At 60.1% G+C, this 12859-nt stretch overlaps 5 protein-coding genes across 5 annotated transcripts; all 5 read left to right on the top strand.

Moving 5' to 3' along the window:
* Window positions 1-198: 198 nt before the first annotated feature.
* Window positions 199-2556, top strand: LDBPK_310120 (FG-GAP repeat protein, putative; the record flags this gene model as incomplete). The annotated part of the gene is made up of 1 exon (XM_003863054.1): window positions 199-2556. The coding sequence occupies one exon, from the start codon at window positions 199-201 to the stop codon at window positions 2554-2556; it is 2358 nt and encodes a 785-aa protein (XP_003863102.1).
* Window positions 2557-3705: 1149 nt separating this feature from the next.
* On the top strand, window positions 3706-4800 carry LDBPK_310110 (O-sialoglycoprotein endopeptidase, putative; the record flags this gene model as incomplete). Its single annotated transcript, XM_003863053.1, has 1 exon — window positions 3706-4800. The coding sequence occupies one exon, from the start codon at window positions 3706-3708 to the stop codon at window positions 4798-4800; it is 1095 nt and encodes a 364-aa protein (XP_003863101.1).
* A 522-nt stretch (window positions 4801-5322) lies between these two features.
* LDBPK_310100 (hypothetical protein, conserved) lies at window positions 5323-6801 on the top strand (the record flags this gene model as incomplete). The annotated part of the gene is made up of 1 exon (XM_003863052.1): window positions 5323-6801. One exon carries the CDS (start codon window positions 5323-5325, stop codon window positions 6799-6801), a length of 1479 nt encoding a protein of 492 aa, XP_003863100.1.
* Window positions 6802-7510: 709 nt separating this feature from the next.
* Window positions 7511-8206, top strand: LDBPK_310090 (hypothetical protein, conserved; the record flags this gene model as incomplete). Its single annotated transcript, XM_003863051.1, has 1 exon — window positions 7511-8206. One exon carries the CDS (start codon window positions 7511-7513, stop codon window positions 8204-8206), a length of 696 nt encoding a protein of 231 aa, XP_003863099.1.
* Window positions 8207-9931: 1725 nt separating this feature from the next.
* Window positions 9932-12784, top strand: LDBPK_310080 (helicase-like protein; the record flags this gene model as incomplete). Its single annotated transcript, XM_003863050.1, has 1 exon — window positions 9932-12784. One exon carries the CDS (start codon window positions 9932-9934, stop codon window positions 12782-12784), a length of 2853 nt encoding a protein of 950 aa, XP_003863098.1.
* Between the last annotated feature and the right edge of the window lie 75 nt (window positions 12785-12859).

Raw genomic sequence — 12859 nt, 5'->3', positions numbered from 1 at the left:
CCACGCCTCCTACCCCCCCCCTCTCTCTTTTCTCTCACTTTCGGCTCAACATCCCACTCCGTTCTTGCGAACAGCCCTAGCGCATATCGTTGACGAGAGCTCATCCTACGCACGCGCCTACTCCTTCTTTCTTCATCTTTTTCATAGTTCCCTTTGCTGAACCCGTGCCGCGTCTCTCCAGCGGTGCGCTGCAGGGCGATGATCGCGCCCTTCTCTCTCGCGCTGTGCGCGCTGTTCTTCATCGCGGTGTCCAGGGCCCAGGATGTAGAGCAGCTCGTCCCAAACAGTACGAGTCAGTGCTACCCTAGCATAGATCTCGGCTGGTCAGCGCATGTGGGCAGCAGTGTATACGCCACGCCGCGCATCGTGGATTTGGCGCACGACGGCCACAAGGAAGTGCTCATCCCCACCTTCTCTCAGTTCCTGGAGGCACTGGACGGCCCCACCGGGGAAGACATCCCGGGCTTTCCGTTCATGCATCCCCGCATGAAAACGTACGCGAGCCCGCTTCCCGTCGACCTCAACGGCGATGGTCAGGTTGACTGGCTGGTTGCACTGTACAGCGGGGAGCTCGTCGTATTCGGCCAGGATGGCAAGGTTCAGGGCTACCTGCAGGTGCCTCCGCTGGCCATGAAGAGGAACTGGGTGAAGGACAACCTGCCACCTCAGCAAGCGGCCACCGTGCGCCCCGGCACACCGCTGAAAACTGGAACCGTTCTCGAGGACATCTTGAAAGCGCGCCGCATGGACGACCTGACACTCACCTCCACGGAGGTACTGGATCAGCGGCGTCGCAGTTCCATCGTTCAACGACACCACGCCCCGACGGCGGCGGCTGTGAAAAGCGTTGAATATGACACTCATCCAAAGGGCGCGGAGTTGCGCGCGACCGAGGACAAGCCGGACCAGTGGAACGGCGATGACGCATTGGACATTGATGACGACGAGATGGAGCTGCCATGGGAGAAGGCGGAGGTGGAGGTGGGACCAAACAGCCACCTCAGTCCGGAGGCGCGCGCCTCTCTCGATCTTCTCTTTCATCCAGAGCTTTACCAGACGGCGAAGCGGGCTACCAGCGCTGACGAGGCAACCTTCGAGGGCCGCAATCTGCGGCAGGCAACGAGCATCGCCTTCGGTGAGGATGAGATCAAGGTAGATGCGCACATCCTCTCCACCCCGGTCGTAACCGATGTGGACCAGAACGGCGACTTGGACGTCATTCTGCATGTCAGCTACTTCTTCGGCGAAGACGTTATCGCGGAGCAGCCGGAGCGGTTCGCCGGCGGAGTTGACCCTCACGACTTCGTCGCCACGGCGGTCGTGTGCCTTAACCTTGTCACAGGCGAAACGCGATGGGCTCGCTTGCTGCACGCCTCTACCAAGAACAGCACCAACGCCGCCTACGCCCTGAGCACCCCGCTCGTCATCAACGCCGACGAGGACCGCTCCATGGAGGTGTTTGTCAGCACCTCTCTCGGCTTCGTGTTTGGCTTCACCGCGGATGGGAACACCTTGGATGGGTGGCCGGTGCTGCTCGGGCCCCTCTCCGCTAGCCCTACAGCGGAGGACATCACAGGCGACGGCACCCTTGACATCTGCATCGGTGACACGGAGGGCAAGGTGCGGTGCTACAATGCCTCTGGCTCTGTCACGTTGGAGAAAGACGTCATCGGCGGCGTGGCCGACCGTCTCACCTTCGGCGACGTCGACGGCGATGGCGTCGTGGACATCGTCTTTGGCACCACCTCAGGTCTCATCTACGCCCTGCGCGGCACCGACGGCGCGGTGCTCCCGTCCTTCCCGATTGTGACAGGCGGTTCTATTGTGGCACCGGCGCTGCTGCTGAACCTCAACGGCATGCTGTATAGCAACGACCTCGATATCGTAGTGCCGTCGCACAACGGCCGCGTGTACCTTCTGCGCGGCTCCTCCGGCTGTGTCCAGACGATCGACATCGACGAGAAGTCCTCGTCCATGGTGCTTGCGGACGACGTCCTGGGCAACGGGCAGATGGATCTCGTCGTGACCACCATCAAAGGTGGCGTCTATGTTTTCCAGACGTCCACACCGTACACCGCCATGAACGCCTGGCCCAGCAAAACCAAGGGGGTCAATGGCTTCAGTGCTAGTGGGAACTACATCGGCATCGCCATATCGCCCAACTTCCGCACCTTCCGCGACATTCAAGGCGACACGTTCAACGTTGAGTTCACCATCTACGACTCCCGACCGGTCTCTCCCAAACGCAGCTACACCGTCGAGATCACCGTCGGCACCCGCATCCGCCTCTACCGTGAGCGCTTCCACAAACCAGGCACGCACATTGTGAAGGTGCGTGCACCGCTGGAGAGGATGTACTCGTCATTGAACGTGGCCCTCACGCTACCGAACGGGCAGTCCTTCACGGACTCCATCTCCCTCAGCTTCAATATGCACTTTATGGCGGCCATCAAGTACACACTCATTGTGCCCTTCTTGGCCGTGTCAGCAGCGCTCATGCTCGTGCACAAGCGTCATGAAATCATCGAGCCGGAAGCGGTGCAGTACCTCTTTTAGGGAGGGTTCGGCCCTCGTGCACCACATGGGTGCGTGAGCAAGTGCGTCTGTCTTGCTGCTGGCGGTGCCGTCGCTGTAACGCCTTGGCGCATTGCTGACGGGTGCATCCTTCTTTTCTTCCTCCTTTTCCGAATCTCGACAATAGAAGGCCTCGCTGTGCTCCGCACGACCTCCACAACAGCAGATCATCCTGCTCATCGTCGATGCGCCGCCGCCCGCGGAGGCTGCTCGACTTTCAGCCGGCGGAGCGGCTGTGCGGTACGTGGAAGCGCAAACGTTGCGGCAGCTCCTCTCTGTGAGCTACGCAGACTCGTCATTTGTATGTTCGGCCATGTGTACAGAAGGGACGGAGGCAGGGCTACGGCGGTTTCTCTGCCAGCATGCGTCCCGCCTTCCCTGAAAAGTATTACCCCAGGTTGTGGTTCTTTGTGCACGCTAGCACTGTCATCATCATCAGTCGTTTCCATCTCTCTTCCTCTCATCTAGTCTCTCCACTCACCAGGCTCGGTGCAGAACGCACGGCTGGGGCACGTCACCTCCGTAGTGCCGGCGGCTCCGCCTCAACAAGGATCAGCAACCATCACTTTCATGCTCCGTCTGGCAATCGCTCGCCGTCAGCTGCAGCGGCAGCTATACGCGGGCGGCATCGCGTATGGTGCGGCCTTCGCAGCTCGTAACGAGCACGACGCCACCGCCTATCAGAGAGCCACCGCCTTGTACTCGCCTGCCTCCACCTCCATTCGCCGGCGCAAGTGGCACGTGGAGCGGCAGAATGCGTACGCGGCGAAGCGCAAGCTGATGGGCGCCATGGCACGTAACGAACTCGGTATGACCAAGTAATACGCGCCATCGGGGCGCTCCTGTGCGTTGTGTCTCCGCACAAAGGTGTAACACTACAGCCACACAGACATCAAAAACAGCAAAAGGAGATGAACAAACCATCTCCCCACACCCCCACCCCAGCCGGCGCCGCGCACACACTCCTCCACGCCGAGCCCCCCTCTGCACGTAGAAGGCCCGGGGGTCTCAGCGATTTCTTGCGCCTTTTCTCCTCCTCTGCCACCCCGTCCCCCCCCCTCCTTCCTCCCTCTTCTGCTTCTGTGGCGTGCCTGTGCCTCAGCTCGGCACTCTCGCCGTGACTTGTTACCGATGAAGCGCACACTGTCCCTCGGGATCGAGGGAAGCGCCAATAAGATCGGTGTGGGGGTGGTGGACCAGAGCGGTACGGTGCTCTCTAACGTACGCGAAACCTACATCACCCCACCTGGGACCGGGTTCCTGCCGCGCGAGACGGCCATTCATCACTCCCAGCACGTGCTGCAAGTCGTACAGCGAGCCATGCACGATGCCGCGGTGACTCCGGCCGACATCGATATCATCTCGTACACCAAGGGCCCTGGCATGGGCGCGCCGCTCACTGTCGGCTGCACCGTGGCCAAAACACTGTCCCTCCTGTGGGGGAAGCCGCTGGTGGGTGTCAACCACTGCGTCGGGCACATTGAGATGGGCCGCGTCGTCACGAAGAGCGAAAACCCTGTGGTGCTGTACGTCAGCGGGGGCAACACGCAAGTCATCGCCTACGCTGATCACCGCTACCGCATTTTCGGTGAGACGATCGACATTGCCGTGGGCAACTGCCTGGACCGTGTTGCCCGCCTCCTCGACATCTCAAACGACCCGGCACCGGGCTACAATATTGAACAGAAGGCCAAGAAGGGCAAGTGCTACATCCGCTTGCCCTACACGGTGAAGGGAATGGACATGTCATTCACCGGCATCCTCTCCTACATCGAACAGCTTGTGCACCACCCTCAATTCACTGACCCGGGTGTTTGCGAGGTGTCCAAAAAGCGGCGCAAGGCGGCACCGTCCCTGGCGAGCACGCCGGTGCCGCCCGGCGAGACCTTCAACACGGACGACATCTGCTTCTCCCTGCAGGAGACGATCTTCGCCATGCTAGTCGAAGTGACGGAGCGCGCCATGTCGCAAATCAAAGCATCTGACGTGCTCATTGTCGGCGGGGTGGGCTGCAACAAGCGCCTGCAGGAGATGATGCAGCTGATGGCGGCAGAGCGTGGGGGTCGCTGCTTCGACATGGATCAGCGATACTGCATCGACAATGGCTGCATGATCGCGTACGCCGGGCTGCTCCAGTATCTGAGTGGGTCCTTCACGACCATGGCAGAGGCGACTATCACGCAGCGCTTTCGCACCGATGAAGTTTACGTCGCGTGGCGCGATTGAATTGGGGCGCTGCCCACGCATTCGTGCATCATCGCCCGTGGTGATGGTGTTGCCTCCGTTGTGTTGGAGACATTTCCTGTGCGTTTTTCGCCATTCTCAACCGAGCCATCCTTCCCCCTCCACTCCAGAACCTCGGCACTGCACGCTGCGTGCACAATGCCATCGTCGTTGCACTCATGGCCTTCCAGTGAGAGCCTACTCCACCTTCAGCGATCTCGCCCTTATCCCCCCGGGCGTGCCATCCACCCACCCATCCCTGTCCGCGCTCCTCGACCTTCACCCACATCTCTTGTGATCCTGTCCTCCTTGCTTTTCCCGCTTCGTTTTCCGCGCCTGTCTCTGCGCATTCTCTTCATTCGTCCTCGACTCGCTGTGGCGACACACGAGGCAGTCCGCACAGCACAACACAGCAAGCGCGACAGCGGTGTCGGCGCTGCCCTGACCTGCCCCGTTCTCTTTCAGGGCACCTTTCTCCTCCTCCGCGACTCTGGTTACCCTTCCGGCTCACGCTCCCCTAGTAGGATGTCGCGCGCACACAGGGACCATACGTGGATGAAGAACCACCCCCTCGAGGGGGACGACATCGTCGCCGGGCTGTACAACATTCTGGCAAAGCGCAACCCAAAGACGATGAAGGCGTGCCGCGGGATTCGCATTCCGGACACGGTCGTGTTTGAGCACAACTTTCCACGCGGCTGGTACACAACGGACATGAAGGCGAAGGAGGTGGTGCGCAAGCAAGGCAAGGACCTCGACGCCAACACCATCGAGCATGGCTTTACACAAGACCTCTGCGATGGCTCCCCCATCGCCGCCACCTACCTCTGCACAACGGAGCAGACAACCGACGACGGTGAGACGGAGGTCAACACACTCGTCGAGGTGTTCACCCGCGACACGCTGGCCGCCTTCCTTGCACGCAAGGTCAAGCCGGATGGCATTCTGCAGAAGTTTATCCTTCCGAAGGGGTATCAGAACAGTGTCATCAAGGTCGTGTGGAGCCCGCGCGTCTGCATGGTACAGCGCCGCACGAACAAGTACCGCATCTTCGACCGCAAGAGAGCTGAGCGCGACCCCTTCTCCATCACTGTCACCTACGACGGCCCCACCTTTCTAAGCGATGAGGGCAGCGTGTCTGGCAACATTGCGATAGAGGTGAAGCAGCTGTGCGGCAACATCGTTCAGCACTTCTACTACACCGAACACAAGTACATCACGCGGATGGTGCTCTACTTCAAGGGTGACCAGCGCGACCGGCTGTGGCTGCTGTGGTGCGGGTCGCTGCGCGTGTCGGACCGCAACACGCCAAGCGAGATGCCCGTCAACCTCATCACCAACTTCGGTGAGCCGTCGATGGCCGACAACGCCTTCGACGAGGAGGAGCTGCTGCGCAGCGCTGACGAGGCATACCTCCGGCTCACAAACGATGAGATGTTTTACGAAACGTACATGAAACGGATGGGATGCCGCGGGGCGGCCTACAGCGAGGCGGCCGCGCAAGGTGACAAGCCCTCATCCTCTAGCGCAGACGGTCAGCAGGAGGGCCGTGCGAGCTCCGGCGCTGCCGCCGATGCCTTCGACTGGAGTGGCCTGCCATCTCTGGCGGTCGAGACTCGCGACCGCATTCTTCTCGAGAAGAAATCGATGTGCTGCCTGTTCGAAGATCTCTTTTACCACGCCCGCAACCACTTCCTTACCCGCCGCGCAGAGCCCTATAACATGGAGATCCCGACAGATGCGGCGGACGCGCTGACGGAGAACGGCGTCGTCGATCTCATGCGCACTCTGCGCCTCCCCGCCAAGGTTCAAGAATCAACAGCTTCGGCCCACATGTGCTACGTCATCGACTCCGTGTCACGTCAGCCCCTCACGCAGCTCGCCGACAAGGCGCAGGTGTGGATCCAGACCTATTTCGACACGAAGCTGCGACGGCTTCAGCAGGCGGTGCTGGCGTTCGCAGGGGACGAGGATGCGCTGCGTAGCGATGTAATGGAGCTGTGACCACCTCTTTGGTGCGTGTTCCTGTTGGATGTAAAATACACATGTATCGCCGTGTCATATTTGCTGTGCCTTTCCTCCTTGCTGGGCACTTCGCCTCTTATATGTTTGCATGTCCTCACCGTGGGTGCGCCCACGGCTACCGCCGTCGGCCACACACTGGAGTCGTGCTCGCGCGCTTTTCCTTGCTCCTGTGCATCTGCCTCTCTGTCCTGCCCTCTCTCGTGCACCCGGCATTGTGCGGCCGCAGCGGCATTGGCAGGGCGTCGCGTCTCTCTTTGTTTCCCCCATTTTTCTCCTAGACTGGTGTCCGCGTGGGGCTCGACTTCTTGGAATGTCGTTGGAACTCACGATTTAATGTATCGCCGACGGGCTGGCCTCTTGGCTGCCCGCTGCGCAGTGCTGGCAGGTGACCTTTGTGCGCGTGTGTGTGTGTGTGTAGATCACTCATCTCCACCTGATCCTTTCATATGGGCTCTCCTTCCTGGTGGTCAAAGGCACCCCCTCTCCCATAGGCTCGGCTGCGCGTCGCTGATGCATTCAGGGTGCCCTCTCGCCTTTTCAGACCACCGCTTCCCTGCCAGGCCTCTTGATCCCCTCCCCCTCCCACCTCCCCCTTTCTTCTCCCCTCTTTGCCAACCGCGTGCCGATTCTCCGACACTCCAGAGATCACAGTGTATCTAATCCTTGCTACTACTCGTTGTCGGATACGATGATGCAGCGTCCCCATTACGATGCTCAGGGCCAGGTGCCACAGTACAGCCGAGCATCCTACAACGATGGTGGCTACAACATGAGCCGCCACATGGATGGCATACCGCCACAAGCCTACAACCAGCCCCCGGTCAACTACTATCAGCCGCCACAGGTCTATCCGATGGGTAACCCCATGTACAACGTTCCGCAGGGGTACCCGCCGGCGATGCCCGGATACCGTGGTGGTCGCGGCCGCGGTGGCTGGTACTATCCGAGTGCCGGTAGTGGCGGCTACAACAACATGCGCGGCGGCTTCCGTGGCGGCCGTGGCGGGCTCCCGCTACGCCGCAAGAAGCCTTTTGTCGGCGGCACGCTCGAGACCCAGCGCGAGTGGGAACGCCAGACCGCCTGCTGTTTCAACCTTCAGGGCTCGTGCAAGTTCGGCGACGGATGCCGCTTTCTGCACGACGATGTAAAGGGTCGCGCGTGCCAGTTTGGCGCCAAGTGCCGTGTGCACGGCACCGCCAAGGACGCCGAGGCTGAGGCGCCGGCGAAGGAGGACGCACCAAAGAAGAACGAGAAGCCGGGCGAGTCAACGCCGGAGAAGACTGAGGAGAAGACGGTCGCGAAGAAGGAGGAGAAGTCTGCTGAGAAGGCGCCTGAGAAGCCGGTGGCAGACAAGGAAGTCGAGGACGCGGAGAAGAAAGAGTAGAACGTTTGTGGGCTGATGCCAACGCGTGTAGGGGGTAGCCGAGGTGATCTCCTCTCATTCTGCGTGGTGCATTCCCTGTGCCACGCTTCCACACACTCAGCGATGCGCGGCAGTCCTTGACGCCTTTGTGCTTTCCTGTCTCCGCATTTTTCGTTTGGGCGCGCCACTCTCTGTCTAGTTGGATGAGCCTCCGGCCTCCTATTCTCTCTCCCTCTCTCTCGATTACGGCGTGGATGGGCATATCTCCTCTCCGGGCCCGCTGTTGGTTTCTTCTCTGGGCTGTGTCGTTCTGACGCAAGTCTGTGTGTGTGTGTGTGCTGCGTTCTGTATGTCTCTTCTTCCTCTTCTTATCCACCACCACCCCACCCACACTCGTCATGCACTCGCGCCATCCAGCAAAGCAAAGGAAAGAGAAGAGAGAGACGAGAGCGTAAAAAAGGGGGCAACGGCAAAAATGAGCGCCTCCGCGGCGTCTGTGTGACGTGTCGACGGGCACACCGGGGCGGACGTAAGAAAAAAAGAAAATCGGTGCGAAACAACAAAAGGAACAAAGAGAGAGAGAGAGACGTAATCGATGCGCCGATGTGTGCGCGCGTGTGTGTGCGTGTGCGTCTTTGTTGTTGTTGCGTGCCTCTGTTGGCATAGATGAGAGAAGCAAACCGTGCGAAAGAAAAAAAAGAAACGGAAGGGGCTCTTGATCAGCACACACACGCACACGATAAGATCAACGAAAGGACATAATTCATTTTGGTTTCTTATTCTCCTCTTAAATGCGCAAGGTAAGCTGGTGAATGCGCCAGCACGCTAAAACAAAGGAAAGCGAGGCACGTTATCCTCTGCAAGTCTCTCTCTCTATTTAACATGCACGCACACAAATGTGCATGTAGCCTCATCCTGTGTGTGTGAGTGAGTGTGTTTGTGAGATCCCCCCCCCTTAAGAAAGAAGCGCTCGAAAGAAACGGGGATGGCAGCAGTGCCACAGGTAGTGTTGTAGTCGCACACGCGAGCGGCAGAGCGAAGTCTGCCAAACTGTTGCGAAATGGCCACAAAATGAAAAGTGAAACCTACAAGCGAGGCGGCTCTGATGCGAGCCGATCGCATTTCTTCCACCTCCCTCCTCCCTCGCTCTGTACGATGATACCGTTTAGTGGTGAACGAGGAGTGTTGTGATGCGCTCTGTCTTTCCTTGTCGTTGCGCTTGTTTTGAGCTCTCACCAGCGAAAGGAGGCCTCTGTCTGAGTACCAGCACTAAAGGGATGGGGAGTTCGTATCCGCTGCTGCGATGCTCACTGCAGCCAAGCGCACTACTCTGAAAAAGCCTAGAGATCGGAGAAAAATCGCGTGCTTGTGCCTTTCTGTCTCCTATGCCCCTTTCTCCCTCATTCTGTGAATTCCGTGAGGAGGCAGCGGCTGCAGGCTACCTCACCGAGCTCGTCGTTTCGGGATTTCTGGTGTTCGCACTCGCCAGACACTAAAGACTCACAAAGGTGTGGGGCGGCATCATTACCGCTGACGCCTCGTACGTCCTCGTCTTGCATCCCCCTCATAGACCCATAGAAGCACTCCTCTATATCGACCGTTGGGGCTCTTTTACTTTTCGCTCCCTCAATTCAGCCCTCCCCCTCCCCCCATCCCCTCCCACCAAACGACGACCCTCCTTGCTCAGTGGCACACACGAGGTACAGACGCGCGCTCACGCCCTCGCGCAGTGCCGCGTGTGATGGAATGCTCAGCCGCTCATCATGTCGCCTCCAGACAATCGGCTTCTATGTGGCGCAGCACCCATGGCTGAAGGCTGCCGGGTTTGTGAAGATTGGCTACAGCACCTGCCTTGAGACGCGCCTCGCAATGGCCTCTTTCACGACGTGCTTTACACCGGAGTGGCACTATGTCTCCGTCTTCGAGTGCCAGACCAGCAAGGAGGCGCTTCTGCTCGAGCAGTCGGTGCTGTTTTGCCTGAGCGCGAAACGTGTCGAGCACCGCGAGCTGATTCGGCTCAGCGAGGACGAGGTGACGGAGACAGCGGCGGTGCTCGCACGCAAGCTGCGCCTCTCCGTTGTCCAACGCATGCGTCCGCATTACGGAGGCACGCTCGACGCAGCGTCATCAGCCGACCCTCGGCAGCGGCCACGTCGGCACACTTTCACCGGCTTGAAAGCCACCGTGGCGGACGAGGATCCAGACGCGGCCCCGCCCTCTCCCGCCATGGTCTCTACCACCATTGCGCCGTACCGTGAAGTTCTCGACGGCGTCAAGGCTGGCATGCACACGCCTCACTCGTCTCTCCACGAAGACGTCTATCCTGCGGTGAGTAAAGGCGAGGAGGATGAGGAGGGCCTCTGCAGCGGAGACTTCAGCTTTCTCTCCACCTGGATCGACCACAACGACTACTCCCTTGACGTGCTTCGGCCTTACCAACAGGAGGCCGTTGCCCGTCTCATGGCAGAGCTCCGCGAGCGCAAGAAAGCCGTGTGCCAGATGGCGTGCCGATGCGGCAAAACACCGGTGGCGTACCACATCATTCAGCGCACCCTCCAGGAGGGTAGTAGCGGGCGCGTTCTCTACCTCGTCCCTGGGCTTTCCCTGCTTCGGCAGACGGTGCGCAAACTCGTCGCCTACGGTCTGCAGGACACGCCGCTGCTCCTCATCGGCTCCGACCCACTCCCGGTGGTGCTAAGCGGGAACAAGTGTCAGTCCATGACGACGAACCCCGACGTCATTAGAGAAACCATCCTGGGCAATCCCAAAGTGGTTGTCGTCTCCACGTACCACTCATCGCCGCTGCTCAAGGAGCTAAACATCTTTCAGCTCACCGTTTTCGACGAGTGCCACCGCGTGTGCGGCAGCGCAGCCGATACGGCGTTCAACACCGTGCTGAAGCTCCCACTGCATGGTCAGCGCCTCTTCCTCACGGCCACCCCCACGTACGACACACCCATCAAAATGAGTGACACCGGCTACTTTGGCGGCATCGCCTACCGCTACTACCTTCGTGAGGGCATCAACGATGGCTACGTGAACCCCTTCTCCGTGCGCGTCGTGCTGGGCGGCAAGATGTCGCACATGAATCCATACCTGTTCGAGGCGATGCGCATGGTGGACAAGATGCTCGTCTTTTGCCGCGACATCGCCCACGCTCTCAAGATGTACGAGGAGCTAATGGCGGAGACACCCCCCAGCGACGTTTCGGCCTTCTCCGTGCTCATCGCGCACTCGCGCATGGGCGCCGCGGCCGTGGCCCATGCCCTACAGTCCTTCACAACGGCGAAGCGGTGCCTTCTGCTGAATGTGCGCCTTTTCCAGGAGGGGGTGGAGATACCGGACCTCAACGCCGTCTTTTTCGCCGCGCCGCGATACAGCTCGCGCGACATCATCCAGAGCATTTGCCGGCCGCTGAACAGGATGGAGGGCAAACCGCCGTCGTTCGTCTTTCTGCCAGCCGTCTATGACCGCAGACACGCCGCGGATCACCCCATCAACCTGCAGAGCTTCTCCACTCTCATCCCTTTCACGGATGCTCTCATGGACGAGGACCCGAAATTGTTTGAGTACATGATCGACCCTCAGAAGAAATCGTACGACATCGACGTTGTCGGCGTTCGCTCGCTCAGGCTGACGTCGGAGAAGCTCCACCGATTTGTTCTGCCAGCTATTCGACGTGGTGTGCGCTACTCCACTCGCGACACCGACCGCCTCCACCGCGCCGCGCGGCTCCCGTGGAAGAGCATCTTTGAGGAGATGAAGCGCATCGTGTACGACTGCAACCGCTACCCCAAGACGAACGACGCCTGGGTGGTCGGTGGTACGCCAGTGTCGATGAACATGTTCTACCAGTACGTGCGCCGCGGCTACAAGATGTACGAGCGCGGTGACCCCACCTACCTCCAGGTTCACCAGCTGCGCGACCTGGAGAGCCTGCCGCAATGGAAGCGCTACGGCGTGCACGGGCCGTACCCGTGGAAGGAGTGCCTTCAGACGCTGGAACGCTACCTCCGCGCACACAAGACGGTGCCGCCGCTCGACATACACAAGGGCGGCTACGTCGGCCTCGACGCGACACCGTTTGAGCGGCTGGCGGGGTGTCTCATGAACGTCAACCAGGCGGACAGCCGACTCCAAGTCGGGCTGCCACCAGAGAAGCAGGCGGACTTGGACCGCCTCTGTGCGGCGTACCGGCTGCGGTGGCGCAAGCGGCGCGCCTCCTCCGGGGCCATTGTAAAGAACGACGTGACAATGATCACACAGTCCTACATGCAGTTCAAGCTGCTGTACGAGAACGCGGACAAGGTGCCAGCGTTTCAAAGGTACCTCCACCTGCACTTCCCCGGATACCCGCAGAAGCACGTGCGAATGGAAACGCTCGACAACCTGCGCAAGGGCATTGTGCCCCCGCGTCGAGCCCAGCAGCCCCGACAGGAGAAGAGGGTGAGAAAGCGGAAGGGCAAGCAGGCCGCCAGCGCGGCTGCGAAGGGCCGCACTGTTATGTGTCGCATCTGCCGAGAGCACGTTTCTGTTTTGAAGTGGGAGTCGCACCTCTCCAGCAAAGCACACCTCCGCGCGCAGAAGACGCTGTCGTGAGCGGCGCTCACGGGTGGCGACGACAACGCTGCTGCGATCTCATGAGCCATGAACTCCGTCGACGAGCACAACCAC

Source organism: Leishmania donovani, chromosome 31 (genome assembly GCF_000227135.1).
Source record: "Leishmania donovani BPK282A1 complete genome, chromosome 31".
Lineage (NCBI taxonomy): Eukaryota > Euglenozoa > Kinetoplastea > Trypanosomatida > Trypanosomatidae > Leishmania > Leishmania donovani.
This window is presented reverse-complemented; position numbering and strand designations above follow the sequence as displayed.